Raw genomic sequence first — 13,466 nt, forward strand, 5'->3', positions numbered from 1 at the left:
ACCCAACCATGTTCATGTCCTGGAGAGTGGCGCAGTCTCACATTGAAACCATTATGAAAGCACTTGAACGTTAAGCAGTAAAGAAGACTAAAGCGGTCACTGCAGAAACCATAACCAAAGGCACAGCTTATTTAACTCCTTTACCTACTTTTAGCAGTACTATACCTCTGCACAAAACGCTCTTGATGTCAAGAGGAAAAATGCCTTTCTATCTCACCATGAGCGAGGTTGAACTTGTTTCATGCTGTTCCAGGGAAGGTGACGTGGAACCCTTACTGTTAAGTCCTGTCACTGTCACTAACTAAATAGTATTTCAAAGTTTCTAGATCTAGGGCTGCATAACCTTTGAGAAATGCTGTCATACCACAGAACTGGAAGACAAAGTCACTGCAGAGCAGCCAAGAGAACAACTTTCTGCACTCCAACACATATGTATTCACAGTTAACAGGGAAAGATTAATGGTTGCCTTGAAGAAGGCTGTGGATCCACCCCACAGTACCACCTGGACAGTGAAGATCACATTAGTGGCAGCCAGAGGATGGTAAGAGAAAATAAACAGATAAGAAAAGTCACAGCCCACAGCTAAAGCCTTGTAAATCTTCATGCTCTACTAGCTGGACTATGTTATTTACAACTGTGATTAACTGATACACAGTACATCTCTTGTCTTGGAGAGCAAACATTCTTATCTGGAGGATTACACCTGCCCCTATATGCTATTTTTCTATCTGGATGTATAGAAGTAGAGAGAGAAGCAAGGTAAAAGCATAAATATCCTATGTAAAGTTTCAAAGTGTTCTTTGAAGATTTTTATTCCTAACAAGGGTGAAACCAGAAGTAACTACTACAAAGAAATACGAAAAACAAAGTGCTCTGCTCTTCCCAAATAGGTATTCACTGGCAGTCTCTGTCCTACCAGTGTTCTTTGCAAACAACCAATGGAGGCTAATGCATTTGAACTGACAAGGTCTGGAAATAAATTAAAGTGAATGAAAACACAGTTACAGTCATTAAAATGCCTTAGATACCACATGCTTTAGCTTATGGCTTGACTCTAGCAGACTTGCTAGATTCTGTAAAACAAGTTGATGTACAGAACAGAAATTTAATGGAAGTAAATTTGCTATCTTTAAGATATATTTACAGGTAAATAGGAGTTGGTAAAAAATACAGACTGGAAGCATATTTTGGTCCAGGGGACTCACTCTGCAATATGGAGTTGATTTCTTTTCATGCTGTTGTTTCAACTAGACTATAAACTAACATCAATTATGCTGTCATACTGGGATAGCATCACCCTTCTAACAAAAACTCCATGATTCTGCAAACAATTGTGTGCTTGCCTGATGTCACATGGACTAGCTATGGAAAACATATCCCTGTGAGCAAAGATGTACAGGTATGTTAGTGTTTGCAAAGGTAAGGTTTATATTTGTCCTACTTGCAGATTTGGCCAATATGTAAACACTAATCAGATTAAGTCAGTTTCTCATAATCAAAACTTTCCTAGGATCAAGACTTGTCAATCATTTACAACAAAGTGCTATTACGCTATTTTGGCAATGTAAAGCAATCAGAATGTGTAATGAATTATTACAGCAGTTAGACATAGCTAAAATGAGAATCATAGCAAAGGTCAGAACAGACATGGCTAAATGATTTCTTCTAAGCCATAATTTTCAGACACTTAGCCTAAGGTTGTAGTACTTCATTTATTTATTTTTTTCTTAAAGGTTTAATAAACACCATAAATATTGGGCTTACCTGATCATATGAATGCATACCTGATTTTGCAACTGCTCTCACTTTTGCGGGAGAAGTCACAGCACTAATCAGATTACATAGCAATGTTCCTCTGCTGTTCATTTTCTGCAGCTCAGTTGCTTTTAATGTCCATTCATCTTTTAAATTCTGTTTAAGAAAAATAGTTAATTACAAAACTGAATTCAGACAAAGTGCTTAGTAAAGAGAAAGGAAATGCTGCTTGGGAATCTCCTGTAGTACTATATTGTGTCTGTCTGGCAAGCCTTTGGTAATATAAGGGCTTCATATTTGGTAATATGTGGTTCTTGTTGGGAGAACAGGTCAGGCACTGCCCCATGTTGGACACAGCCAGTTACAGCCAGCTCCAAAATGGCTCAGATTGAGTCCATCAGTTTCTGTTATGTTTAAGAACAGGGGAACAAAAATATGTTGCAGCTATGAGAGGCCAGAGTGAGAAAAAAATGTGAGAAACAGTCCTGCTGGCACAAAACCCATGGTGTAACATGTTATTCATACTGCAGTGCTTGGAGGACCCTCTGCCACTACAGGTGCATGGTCCCTGAAAGACCATGGAGAGCCCACACAGGAGCTGGCTCCTGACAGGAAGTACTGTAACTCATGGAAATTGAACCCCGCTCTGGAACACAGGAAGAGAGTGAGAAAGAAGGAGCGACAAAGAGCTACCAGCAACCCTCTTTCTCTATTCGTGCTGCACCACTTGAGGCAGGGAAGAGAGAAAAGCAAGAAGTGAAAAAGTGAAGTTGAGCTTAGGAAGAAAGGAGTTGTATGGAGGGACAGTGTTTTTCTCTCTCACCTTCCTACACTGTTTTAATTCTGCAACCAATCTTTCACAATTCATGATTTTTTGGCAATGATGGTGAGTGATCTCCATCCCTTCCCCTGACCTGTGACCCATCCATCATATTTTCTCCCCCTGTCCTGCTGAGGAGAGGGAATGAGGGTAGTTGGGTGGGGACTTGGCAGCCAGCTAAGGTTAGCCCACCACAAGTACACCCAAACATGCAAAGGAAATGGTAATGTAAATGCAGACTGCAAGTCCAATTACTGTGACTGCTTATAACTTATGTCTGTTCTTTTATGTTTCTAACAGATGCCCTCCTTCCTTTAACTGTATTTTTCTCATACAGCGTCATACCAATGTATCTTCCAAAGGCTTCTTTAACTCTTCTGTATTCAGAGAGGGTTGTACAGCAGGTATTCGTTCTGTCGTCTCTTTTATCCATTTCCTTAAAGATTCTACAAGTAGCTCAAAAGTATCAATTTCTTTCTGACAAGATGATACATCCTCTTCTCTAGACAATTAAAGACAACAAAAGAAATTGTGCACTGAACGTCAGCATTCCTTCTGACATTTAAATCAACAGATACTGCTAAATCTGATATTGCTATTCCTGTATTCAGTGATAGCCTCATAACTAGCTCCAAGTAGTACAGGTCTGTGAGTTTTCTGCATGAAGAGAACACAACCATCTTTGCAACATTTGACAGAGTTACAGAATCATAGGGGCTGGAAGGGACCTTTGGAGGTCATTTTGTCCAATTGCCTGATAAAGCAGGTTCCTTACAGTAGGTTACACAGGGAAGCATCCAGATGGCTTTTGAGTATTTCCAGAGAGGGAGACTCCACAACCTGTACAGGCAACCTGTTCCAGAGCTTTGCCAACCACAAAGTAAAGACTTTCCTCATGTTTGTATGGAACTTCCTGTGTTGCAGATTGTGCCCTCTGACCCTTGTTACATCATTAGGCACCATTAAAACAAGCCTGCCCCCACCCACCCATTAGGTATTTACAAGCATTGATACATTAGAGGTGTCATAGAGAGACAACCTCTTGTCACAGCACTTGTAATTTATTCATCTTCTACCTGAACATGATTTGATCCTAAAGCAATACATCAGTAGTGCTGGTGAACTAATTATATCTGGTACTGCGCAAAAAAAAAGCAAAAAAATCATACTTCAAATACCATTAGATCAACCCTGACTCAAAGAACTGACTCATGAGAACAAGTAGCAAAATAAACACAGATGACTTAAGTGATAAAAGCAAAACAAGCATTGAAAAAAATACTGGTGGGAGGTGTGAGTAAAAGCTTTCATTTAGGAAGGAAACTCCTAACACAATTCATGCTGCTAGCACACAGCATATTGATACCTTAGTAAAATAAAAAGACATCTGAGAAATGTCTTCACTGGATCATTTTGGATTTTGAAGAAAGTTCTCCAAGTACTTTCATAAACGAGGACCTATTTAATAACTTCTGCACACACTCTTTCCCTTCCGGTGTCTAAGGATGACATCTAGAGCTAGTGTTGTCACTGTGATTAACAATACATGATCAAGAAAGGAATTTTCATGTCATACTTATATGAAGTTTTAATATTCAGTTTGCATCCTCAATGATCAGAAATAAGATTCTGTCTACCTCAAGTAAACCTAGTTTAGAGATCACTGTTTTGACAGAATTTGAAATTTTTTAGACTAAAAAAACCAATCGTTTTACAAATAATATCAGAACGTGCAAAATCCAGTTTTGCTACACAGGTAAATGGATGTTATAGTAATTTCTTCAAGTTTTTTCCTTGCAGCCTGATTCCAAACAGTGTACAAAATTAATGTGCACAAATAAGAATTTTTATTCTATCAGAGAAGGAGAGAAGTAGAAGAGTTTCCTTACTACTTACAGAACTCACAATATAGTCATGAAATTTGGAAAACATTTCTTGTCTGTAATTTAGAAAGCCTGAGGCAGATAGAGTAATAGAGTAACTACTGAAGTATTTCTATGATGCATCTCTTTTGTTCTTTTTTTTTTTTTTAATGAAAAATTGTATTGAAAAATTTGAAATAATGAAAAATTAACTGAAATCTCTTGAATTGCACACAAAAGGTTAACAGTCACAATAACAACTGTATTATTAGCCTAAAAGGTGGAAACATTTCAACAACTGTTCAACTTACTTTTCCTTTACCGTCTCCTCTACCTCTCTGAATTTTTTTGACAAAGCGTTTACTTTTTCTAGTACCAATGCTTTATCTCCAGGAAGAGCATGTAAAGATAGTTCTTCAAGAAGGTTCTGCAAAACTTCCAAGTCTTTCTTATGTTTCGCTAATTCTACACTAGCCTCCTGCAAAACACAAATATATTCTTCATGTTAGATTACACAATCAGTTGTCCAATATTAAATCTGTTATTTTAGCCAAGCAATTAAAGCTATGAAACAAGCATGTCTTATTTATTCTTCTAGCATTTGAATGAGCAAGACTGGACAGATATGCACACAGTATACAAATGGAATGGTACGGTACCTGCACGTACTGCGACACTTCACTAACATCCTTTCTTGGTGCCTCAGTCTCACCGAGAGCCTGATTTTTCTCATCTAGGAATGACTGGAGTTTTTCTGACAGACCTTCAAACAACTCCACTTTAGTCTTCAACTCCTCCATTTTCATAAGTTTTTCTTTATGCTTCTTACTTGCTGCAGAAAAACGTCCTGCAAGTTCACTCATTTTGGCTTGCAGTGAGGATGCAGTGGACGGATCCGCTGTTTCCATGAACTTCTTCACTTTCTCATTCATAGTGTTTATACTGCTTTGACGACCTGCAATGTCTTGTTCTAGCATCTGAAAGAAGTAAAAAGCTACTCTGTATTGCTTATAGATCAATTTTAAGAGTGGAACTGGTCCATCATATGAAGCAACAAATTAGTTTGGCTGTGACTAACTGCACAGATCTGTTTCAGCTACAAATATTTGTATGTGCAGTTTCAGCTAATGCAACAGTCTCCTTCACTAAGTATTTTGAACCCATTAAGGATGACAATGTAATATTTTGATTATTTCTTGAAATCTTAATGCAAAAATTTCTTTCAGAATATGCTACTTACAATGCTTTTACTAATGATATCTTGAATAGCAGCAGAATTCAAAGGCACTTGATCTTGTTCCTCAAGGCTCTTTTCAACACCTTCCATCCAATCCAGCATTTCATCCAAACCATCCTGCACACTTAGGGATCGAGTCAGTGTTATTTGCAGCTTCTCATTCCTCTCATTCACAGACTTGGATAAATTGTCGTATCTCTCCACAATATCATCTGATAAAGAGAAAATATATTTCAAATGTTTCCATTAGCCAACCTAAACTTTTAACTCATTTTATTAGTTCTCACCAGGTAAATGTGAGACAAAAGTTACCTGTATCAGAAGCAAGGGAAACCACCAGCTGTATTCAGTAAAAATGCACAAGGAAAGACCAGAATCAAATATAGCCAAGAAGCTTTTTGCACAAGTGAAATGAAAAAGCAGCTTACAGCTATGCTTCCAAGTTTTTGGAAGCTGGTTCCCACATGTCACAGTTCACCCATGACACCATGACAGCTGACCGTTCCCAGGAAATAAAACAGCAGGTAAAATAGTTACTCTACAGCTATGTCTCTTACATTGTTGCTAGAGCTTAACAGGTTTTCCTAAATGGTCCACCATCATGGAGCCCCTCCAAACTGCAGCCTGTGGGGGCCCTAAGTAGGATCAGGTAGATATTTCCTGAAGGAACTGAAACCTACGGACAGCCCACACTGGAGCAGGTCTTCCCTGAAGGACTGTGGCCTGTGGAGAGGCTCCAGGTTGGAACAGGGGATAACTGGGAAGAGAACAGACCAGCAGAGTGGAACAGTTACTGACTGACCACAGCCTCCATTTTCTTATTCCCCTGCACTGGTTGATGAGGGGGTGGTGGAATCGGGAATGAAGGAGTGAAACTGAGCCAAGGAATAAGGCAGGTGGCAGGAAGGCGCTTTAATTTTTGAATTCGTTTTTCAATACCTGAACCTATTATCTAGTTAGCAAGAAATGTAATTTTCTCCAACTTAAGTCTATTTTGCTTGTGACAGTAATTGGTTAAGTGTCTCAGACCATGAACTTTTCCATCACAGTCCCTCCCATCTTGTTGAGGAGGGACTGTGACAAAGTGACTACAGGACAACATGCAGCCAGCCAAGGTCAGCCCACCACATAAGGATGCTTGAAATCAGAACCAAGTTTGTCTATGCAAACTTCAAATAATTGCTTGGAAACCTACAGTTGGAGTCATTTTCCTTGAACATGAATATACCCCCTACCCCTATCCTCAGCAAAATACTAAGTGTTTGACTTGGTAATTTTTAACGTGAGAGTTAAGAATAATCTCTCTCTCTGAAAATAAATAAAGAAAATGATGCATTTTAAGTGAAAAGCATATGATCAAGCATAGGAGACAGAGCAACAATGAAGTTACAGTATTGCAACACCTTGTAGTTCAAGAAAACATGGACTTGAGCAGTGACACAGATGTGGAAACTGCATTTTCTCTCTTCTAGTACCTGAACTGTAGATATAAGAGCTAAATATAAGCATTAAGAAAAATAAGCATTTTACCCAGTGTTTTCTGAATCTCCTCTTTGTCTGAGGCCAACTCCCCCCTTGAATCCAAAAGCACTTCAGCAGCTTTTTTAAGTTTTTCTACAGCAATTTGGTGGTTAGACACTTGTCCTTGAAGAACCTGTAAAATTCCACAATTGTTAATTACGCTGTCAAATAAAGCTAAAGGCTACACACGCAAGGCTTGAGATATGCCATACAACCTAAACTTCTGCTGGGAATAAACTAACTCATAGAGTGTCTTCTTTATAATGAAAATATTAACCTTGATCTTCTGGACCTTGTTTTCGTTTATTTGCTATTGCTTTTATCTTCTGTTTCACAATATTCAAATGATTTCTTTGTATGCAACTTCAAAATGCACCTTTTGATTAGCTGTTGTTTAAAAACACTGCACTAACTCAAATGATATCCAAAAGAAAAATAAACATTCTTTTCAACTCAGCATCAGAGAACAGGGATTAAAACATTCAGTCAGCAGTAGCAATAACCCACCCAACATCAGGCTGACGGTGTAGCATCAACATCAATATGTCAAAACAAAGTCATCACCTTCACAGTTTTAAAGTCTTCTGAAGCCAGAAATACTGAATTCTAGAGTTCTCTCCCTAACCAAAGAACTAACTTAGGCTTAGAGGATACCTGACCTAAAGGCTTAAAGTCAGCAGAGAAACTGAAACAACTTTTGAAAGTGGCTTTCTCTCTTCAGCATATAAAAGCACTTCAGTGTGAACAGCCTCTAAACTATTTCAGGACTCTGTACTAATGTATGTGATAAATCTTTGTCTTGAATAACTTGAATTGTAGAAGTTCAAAATGAAGCAAGCTCTCATTTTTTTTTTCCTGATACATGTTATCACTATAAATATACAATTAAATCCCATCCGCCATGCCAAGACAATGAAGTCATATCAGTGAATTCAGCATCCATATACATAGCAAAACACTGGGCCAAAAAATTTCTTGCTACCCCACTTACAGAATAAAATTCAGATAGAGAGGAATTTTCCTTACACTTGAGAAATGTACTGCATTGTAAAAAATAAAAATTAAAAAAAAAAAAAAAGAAAATACCAACAAAAAACAAGACATACCAGAAAACCACAAAACTTTGTATGCCGATGGAAAGCAAGCATGCTTACGCCACAGGCACTGAAGATTATTTTGAAGAACACTTAATCCCCATAAAAAGATTAGACTCTACCAAACAACCAAGGCCTGCGTATAGCTGGATTATCTGCTGCATGTGTTGGCTAGAAGGGGCAGCTTTAACTTGCAACACCTGACTTCTGCAGAAATACTCAGTTTTGCTTTCATTAATTGTCTTGCTTTCTTCAGTCTGCTTTTCTTTTTTCTGCTCCTTTCAATCTTTAGACACTTTGTATCCTTTCCATTCTTCCCTGCTTATATTCCTCGAGTGCTCTTTTGTGTGGCAAGTAATCCACGTAGGCATTTCACAAAAGAAACCCAGTACTCACGCCTTTTGTATTACTTGCATGAAAATTGGTATTATAAGGGATATAATTTGTTTTGGCATAAGGAACAAAAGTTTAAATGGAGCTTCAAATTGTAGTTTGTATTATTTCTACTTTTCTAGCAGTTGGTAGCACAAATGAACCTCAATTGTTTCAGTGTTAAAAGTCCAAAATTTACACTTTCATCTATGAAAGAACAAGTGGTTTTCTTATGTCTTACATAATCACTATGATTTATTTGTCTCCTCTGATGTGTCATATATCAAAGTGTTGGATAATTCCAGTGGCAGATTTGAAAGTTTCTATGTGGTCAATCTGCTGCTTTTCAGACAATCCTAAGCAAAATGGTGAAAGCATCTGCCTTCCCGGAGGCATTGACTATTGTTTGTCAGTAGCAAACATACCAGACCAGCACAGACCCTCCACGTAGCACAAGTAAAACAGTGATGAAGAGTCTGAACAATAGCTTTGCTTACTGAGAAATGAAAAAGGAATTTGCATTTAAATTATGGTATCGATAACTGAATGTGTTTATGAAAATATGAAAGTCAGTCGAAAAATGACAGACTGTAACTTTACTTAAGGGAGGGGGAAAGGGAAGGGGAAAGGGAAGAGGAAAGGGAAGAGGAAAGGGAAGGGGAAAGGGAAGGGGAAAGGGAAGGGGAAGGGGAAGGAGAGGAGAGGAGAGGAGAGGAGAGGAGAGGAGAGGAGAGGAGAGGAGAGGAGAGGAGAGGAGAGGAGAGGAGAGGAGAGGAGAGGAGAGGAGAGGAGAGGAGAGGAGAGGAGAGGAGAGGAGAGGAGAGGAGAGGAGAGGAGAGGAGAGGAGAGGAAAAAGAAAAGAAAAGAAAAGAAAAGAAAAGAAAAGAAAAGAAAAGAAAAGAAAAGAAAAGAAAAGAAAAGAAAAGAAAAGAAAAGAAAAGAAAAGAAAAGAAAAGAAAAGAAAAGAAAAGAAAAGAAAAGAAAAGAAAAGAAAAGAAAAGAAAAGAAAAGAAAAGAAAAGAAAAGAAAAGAAAAGAAAAGAAAAGAACAAGTTTTTGTGGGCACTGCAAGATATACCCATTCTTAATGGGAGACGTAGTACTGGATATAACTGAAGGAGACAAACAGACAGACACTGCTGATCTGGTGTGATCCCTTACTGAGGATAATGATGTAAAACAAAAAAGTGAATAGAAGAAAAGTGTCAGAGACAACAAATGGCCTTCTTCATCAGGAACTCATTCACAAGTCTTATCCTCACAGCAAACTGGAATTGCTAAATGATTTAGTAGTTCAAAAACTTGCCAGATTTCACCTATTGTTTGCTAAGCATTGGAAAACACATCTAGCTTCCATCACTGTTACTGATATCTTCATCTCCCATTTTAATTTCACTCTAGTTCTTTTCAGAGAACATTTTAGACAGCTTAACTTGAGAACTATAAACGTTGCATGCAGACTTGCAAGACAGGAATTTGGCCTGCAGCCGCTTGGATTATATTAGAAAATACGATTTTTCTGACAGAAAGCAGTTCCTTTTAGGACAGAAGTGCTTCTGTTTTCTAAAGCTTTTCACCTTGGTTTCTTCTAGTTGTCTTTGGAGATTTTTGGGATCCACGGCAATTGGCTCAGATAGATGTTTGTTCACAGCTACTTCAGAGGCCTGGAGACCTGACAGCAGTCCAGATGAAGCATCTTCATAATGCTGGTATTTATCTGCCAAGTCTTTAAGGTTATTTCCAAGGATGCTACACTAAAAGAGTAGAAAGCAAGCATGGTAACACCCAGTACAGTACATCTGTATTGTATTTCATAACAATCTCAAAATCATGTTCTAATGTCCCAAAATACTGCATGATTTTTTCCTGCTGTTATTCCACCGACCTAACTGATTTCTGAACTAAGGTAAGACAGTGGGCAGGCTGGACGGTTCCCTCTAGTTTATGTTTCTCAAGAGTGATTTAGGATCAATTCACCAAAACAGCAAACTGTACTCTAACCCACTGTACTAGAATAGCATAAGCTTCAGGAAAACTTCTTGATTCTCCAAATTAAAGATCGTTTATCAGCATTACAACACCAAAAATACAGGCAGAAAAAGGTAGAAATTTCACTAAAATCAGAAGGTACATGTATGTTCATTAAAATCCAGAAAACAGGTTTTTTTTTCATAATATCTCATCTGCCTTGTAAATCCAAAATGATATAGCTCCTCCTATTAGTCCTATATGTTGGTATGCTCCCAAAATATACGGTGCATCATTGTACAAAAAGGCCAGTGGAACCATTTCAGTCTCTTCACACACAAAATCTGACCACATCAAGTCATAATATTTATAAACAGCTATTTTAAATAATATTTTAAAAGTTAATTAAAATATTTCTATTTTGAACCTAAGATACATTATGTTTCAATATTTACTTTTGGTACTTGATCACCATCTGGTGGGCAAATATGTAACATGCTCAGTTACAGAAGACACTAAGGAAGAGCCTTTAGATTCAACATGCAAGCATATAAACTCACATGTGCGTACATGTATTATATATATAAAGTATATTTGTACAAACAATCTACAACTGGAAAGATTTCACACAACTTGGAAGAGCTCACTTTCAAATTGCAAGCTTCAAGTCCTTGATTTACCAAGACAAATCAACTTCATGCTGATCTTGCTCTGCATATTTAGTGTCAAATACTTCAGGCATCTCTTTAATGTCTATGCTAGATGTATATATGTGAAGGGCAGAATTTGGCAAGTTAACCAAAGTGAGATCACAGAGTTACTGAGATAGGACTTTTACATGGATAATAGTAAGTTCTTTAAAAAAATAATATCACAATTTTATCTTTACATTCACACTCAAACTAAAAACAAGGTCGAAAACTTCAACCATTCAGAGCTTAGATAGCCCAGCACTAAACTAAGGCAGATCTTCTGGGAAAGCTTCTTGTGGGTATGTTTTTCCAGAGGAATTTTGTTAATACCAGGGGAATTCTTAGTTAAGAAATTTTCATTAATTAACCCCTCTTTATACAAGTTGTCAAAATCATAGTAGTCTTCCCTGTCCTGTGTAAAAAAAACTTACCTTAGTATAGAGAGATTTAAAACGATCTGAAGCACTATCCAGTTTTTTTTGCACTTCAGCATAAGTAGCCGAAGTATCGATGCCATCTTTGTCAACCTTAACACCATCTCTTTTGCTACATGACCTTGCAGCATCCAAAACTCTTTGTCCAGAAATTGTAATATACCGTAAATCGCCCTTGTGAGATATAACATCTTCTGAAAAACTCTTCTGCCTTTTCAATTTGATCATAATACCACTGAAGTCAGAAGCACCGGCCTCCAAGTTGTCAAGCTCCTGTTCTGCCTGCTGCAGCCAGGTTTCAAATTCACTATAGTCTGCATCAAATTTCTCAAGTTCTTCTCTCAAAGAATGAGTCATCTTCATCTTCCTTTCCGATTCAGCTAATGCAGTCTCATACTGAGCCTTCAGCTCTTTCATGTTCCGCTGCATCTTCTCTTTCTCTTCAGGAGAAAGGTAGTGTCCTTGCTTCTCGAGTAGTGCCTGAGCAGACTGAGTTGCTATTATGACAGCCTGCTGCTGTGAAATAATTTTCTCATGTTGAGCCTGCAAGAAAAAATTGAAAAAATACATGATCAGTCCTTTCTCAACTGATTTCATTACACAAAAGCTGTCTTGAAATATCTGCTGAATCCTGCTTAGAAATGATGAGTAAAAAGAAGCCCATCAAAGCAAGAAACAGCACTTCTAATTTTTCTTTTTAAAACATTTTTTTTCTGAGTAGTTTAAGCAAAAACTTGACTCCTGGTCACTACATTTCTGTGCAGCTATAATATTTGAAGAAACATCCAGTGGTAATTTTAGCCAAATGCACAGCCCATGAATACTCCACTAAGTATTGAAACGTCAGTGGAACTAGGAAATATGAGGATGTATACTCTATAATTGATTTGTTCATTGTTTAATACTTAGGATGGCATATTTAATGTTATCAACATTTTCCTGGCTCTCTGTCTCAAAATAGAATTCATCAAATAAAATACTCAAAGGTAGGCAACTTTTTAAATCAGAAGTGTTCCACTTCATGTAAAATATGATGGGAGACCTTCTTGCTCTCTTACAATATCTGAAAGGTTCTTACAGTCAGAGCAGGGTTGGTCTCTTCTCATTGGTGACAGGTGACAGGATGAGGGGAAATGGCCTCAAGTTGCACCAAGGTAAGTTTAGGTTGGATGTTAGGAAACACTTCTTTACAGAAAGAGTAGTTAAACACTGGAATAGGCTCCCCAGGGAGATGGTTGAGTCACCGTCCCTGGATGTGTTTAAGAGCCATTTGGATGTGGTGCTCATGGATATGATTTAGTGGAGGGTTGTTAGATTTTGGCTACTATGGTTAGGCTGTGGTTGGACTTGATGAACTTTGAGGTCTTTTCCAACCTGAGTGATTCTATGATTCAATTTTGAATAAATATACCAAAAGGAATGAAAGCATCAGACATTAAAATGAGTATAGATATTTCCTTGTTCTATTCTGCATGAACAAACATGTTCATTCAAAGCTTTATTTTTTAATTCCAAGAGCACTGATTGTTATCAAATATACTTGATCATAAAACAGAGCCTTTAACATTAAAGATAAAGAAACATTCTGTGCATGTAACATGTTTCAATATCATCTAAAATAACATGACATAGGAGCTACTCCTATGCTAGATAAAATCCACATTTCAAATTGATCCTACCAAAAAATCTTGTCTTGAAGGCTCTCAGTTCC

The 13,466-nt window shown here is 37.6% G+C and overlaps 1 protein-coding gene across 21 annotated transcripts in view; it reads right to left on the reverse strand.

Moving 5' to 3' along the window:
* The window catches only part of DST (dystonin), a 288,304-nt gene that overhangs the window by 83,471 nt on the left and 191,367 nt on the right, over window positions 1–13,466 (reverse strand). For all 21 annotated transcript variants that reach the window (XM_072332861.1, XM_072332859.1, XM_072332857.1 and 18 more), the window contains 8 exons: window positions 11,753–12,298; window positions 10,239–10,415; window positions 7,206–7,329; window positions 5,679–5,887; window positions 5,098–5,415; window positions 4,750–4,916; window positions 2,922–3,078; window positions 1,786–1,912 (listed from right to left, as the gene is read on the reverse strand). In XM_072332861.1, coding sequence (XP_072188962.1) covers window positions 1,786–1,912; window positions 2,922–3,078; window positions 4,750–4,916; window positions 5,098–5,415; window positions 5,679–5,887; window positions 7,206–7,329; window positions 10,239–10,415; window positions 11,753–12,298 — 1,825 coding nt within the window. The remainder of the gene's footprint in view (window positions 1–1,785; window positions 1,913–2,921; window positions 3,079–4,749; window positions 4,917–5,097; window positions 5,416–5,678; window positions 5,888–7,205; window positions 7,330–10,238; window positions 10,416–11,752; window positions 12,299–13,466) is intronic.

Source organism: Excalfactoria chinensis, chromosome 3 (genome assembly GCF_039878825.1).
Source record: "Excalfactoria chinensis isolate bCotChi1 chromosome 3, bCotChi1.hap2, whole genome shotgun sequence".
Taxonomy (NCBI): Eukaryota; Metazoa; Chordata; class Aves; order Galliformes; family Phasianidae; genus Excalfactoria; species Excalfactoria chinensis.